General features: G+C 48.0%; 1 protein-coding gene across 1 annotated transcript; it reads right to left on the bottom strand.

Annotated features, from left to right (window-relative positions):
* Nucleotides 1-2136: 2136 nt before the first annotated feature.
* PEX11G (peroxisomal biogenesis factor 11 gamma) lies at nucleotides 2137-2897 on the bottom strand (the record flags this gene model as incomplete). The annotated part of the gene is made up of 3 exons (XM_009697971.1): nucleotides 2137-2356; nucleotides 2480-2530; nucleotides 2719-2897. Coding segments are annotated over 3 exons (450 nt in total), but the record flags the coding sequence as incomplete, so codon positions are not given.
* Between the last annotated feature and the right edge of the window lie 88 nt (nucleotides 2898-2985).

Below are 2985 nucleotides of genomic sequence, written 5' to 3'. Positions count from 1 at the left end.
CTTGCTGACAAAGGGAGGTCACGGCCGGAACAGACCATCCCTGCTCAGCAAATGTTTTCCTGCGTGGGGCAAAGCAGGAGCAGAGTTGGGCTGATGGCCGCATCAGAAAAAAGGAAAAAAAAAAAAATTGAAAAAAAAAATGCGCAGGTTTTGGGAGGATCAGGTCTGCCCGTGCAAGGTGTTGGGTGAAAAAAAGAGCAAGTGATGCTCAGGACAGCCAGCAGCAGCCACCATAGGTGATTAAATACTATGTGTCAGTGGGGACCAAAAATACGAATTTCAGAAATGCTGAAATTACCAGATTTTGCTTTATCCTTGCACTTTTCAGTTTGTCCCGCGCTTCACTGGCTGCAATTTAAAAATCACTCGATGAGGAAGTGGTTGAAGCAGACGCACTTAGACCAGCAGACAGCGTCCTTTCTCTACGTTAAAATTAAAAGTGTGGTTTAGAGTTTTACTAATTTGGCATCAGATGTGGTTTGTTGGGTTTTTTTTAAGTTGCTATCGCTACACCTTGTCCCACACTACACAGGAGAGCGTGTTCTGAAGGAACAGTTTAACGAGGTTAATACCAAAAGATAGAATCTGATTTCTTATTAAAAACCACTAAACTGCGGCAGGAGCCATCGCAGATGGTGACAGCACTGGGCAATAGCTCCAGCTGTCCCTAAGCAGCAGGACCCGGCTGCTCTGCCTGTTTGGGCACAAAACCTGCAGCATAAATAGAGAAAAAACAAGAGTCTCTTCCCACTAACGCCTGCCTACACTCCGAGTTGTACCAAAACCTGTAAATCTGGCACCAAATTCTGAGCGCAGTCAGGAAGGTGTCCTCTGGAGCGCTTTGCAGGGTGAAGGTGCAGATAAACAGCAAGGTCAGGGCAAAGGATAAAGAGTCTCAAGCCCTCGCTCTGCTCTTTGAACACAGGCAGGAGATGGTTTCCCATGTCCATGCCAAAAACAACAACAACAACGAGGTAAAACCTTCTGGAAAGGCGGTGTGCACCGTGCTGCGTTGCAGGGAGTGCAAGCACCGCGCAGACTAAGCAGAACCGTTTTCAAAAGATGCATTTCCATGACAGTGAGTCAGGTGCTCTCAATTATTTCGGTAGAAGGAAGGCTGGTGACAGATGGGGAGCTGCAGCAAACGGAGCACAAACGTTTTCTGTCGCCTAGGCACTGCCTGGAACTTTCTAGAACCAGATAAAGAACATTTGCCCAGTTATCAGAAGGAAGGATCACTCAAGGCCACCTTTGAAGCATTCATCTCGTTTATTATTGGCACCGCCTAGAAACAGAACTGTAAAACTCATCACGGCGTGGGTTTGATTGGTCCTTTGAAAGGTGATTAGTAAATTTGCTGCTTTTTTTAAAAACCAGAAAGTCCGCTGGCTGCCGCCAGAGCCTGGGGAAGAACTCCACCCGGTGGCGTTCCTAAGGGCACCGCTGGAGGCTCAGCGCTGCCGCTCATTTACCCGGCAAGTCTCAACTTCTAATATTTCTCCTTAAATGAGCAACACAAACGAGCAGAAAGCTTCGCAAGGCACTGCTTACAGTTGCTATTTCTTTCCCCTCTCGCCTCTAAAGAAACAGAACCGTCACAAACAAAATAACCGCTTGCTCCTGTTTGTGCTTGGGGCACCCGCTCTGGGCTCAAACAGTAAAATATCCGATGGAGAAACTTGCACGATACAGGTCACCTCCCTGGTTCAGACGAGGCACAAAGCACTCTCAGGATCCGTCCTGTAGGAGTTTTGTGTGACAGAGCTGTGGCCATTTCTCTGCCTAATGCTGACTTTGTGCTCTTTTAAGTGACAGCGAAGACTGGACTGTTGCATTTGTCTTTTGGGACAGAGAAAGGAAGGATGGAAATCACTTTTTTCCCCTCTATTTTACCAGTCCTAGGAGATTTCTTGATTCTCAAAGGATTCACCTGAAAGATTTCTCTGATCAAGAGTGATAAAAATTGTTAACCGCAAACAATCCTCTCTGTAATAGACATCTTGACTACAGTCCCAATTACAGGATGCATGGAATTACAACCACTGACACCCAGGAAAGTTAAAATACACCCTGCCTCACTAAAGGCATTTTTACCATGTAAAAATTGGGCTCCTGAAGCTTAATTATGGTTTATACCGCTTCAGAATTTCCTTCTCTAGATGCTTGGTAGATGCCTATCAGGGAAGATATGGTCCCCAGGAGACCTACTAACCATGGAGGAAAGCGTCCAGCCCAAAGAAATCCTGGAGGCAGCCAGTGGATTGCATTGGAGAGATCTGCCACATCTGTGAGGATGCTCAAAACTTCAGCCTTCACTTGGGCTTTCATTTTCTTTTGACTCAGGGGCGAAGATGTACTGTTGGAAGCAAGCAGAATATTACTGATAGCCCATAATGTAATAATAATTAGTGATAGCTCATAAATGACAACAGAAATGCTTGGGTTAAATTAGCTGTGTAGCCAAGGAGAGGAATCGTACCACTTGTGCTGCCTCAGCTTTCTTCTTAACTGGAACAAGATTCTCAGGGATCTGAAAACAAGACAGCAGCGTTATTTCTCCTACAGCATCAAAGAGGAGTGTTTTTTTCTCTAGCACTAACCACATCCATGAGGAAGGGCACCCTTCTGCAGCTGAGAGGGTCCTTCGTTTTAGCCTGATTACAGGCAGCACGGTTCATTCCCTGCCCATCTCCTTCCCACCGCAGACTGCAGCCTTACCGCAGGATGCCCAGGAGCAGGGAGAAGGCCCAGAGCGCCGTGCTCAGAGTCCACCACTTCTGAGAGCCGATGTGGATAATACCGGCGTCAGCCGCCCACGCAATGTGCTCGCAGGGGTAGTAGAGCTGGTTGGCGAGGTTGCAGAGCACCGACAGCCCCCGTACCAGGCCATCCTCGTCCTGCGGGGAGCACAGGGGACACACCTTGGCACCTGAGGCACGGCCGGAGGAGCCTGCTGGCGCACCCTGTACCCCACGCTCACCTTGG

Source organism: Cariama cristata, unplaced genomic scaffold, assembly GCF_000690535.1.
Source record: "Cariama cristata isolate BGI_N322 unplaced genomic scaffold, ASM69053v1 scaffold23890, whole genome shotgun sequence".
Classification (NCBI taxonomy): domain Eukaryota; kingdom Metazoa; phylum Chordata; class Aves; order Cariamiformes; family Cariamidae; genus Cariama; species Cariama cristata.
This window is presented reverse-complemented; position numbering and strand designations above follow the sequence as displayed.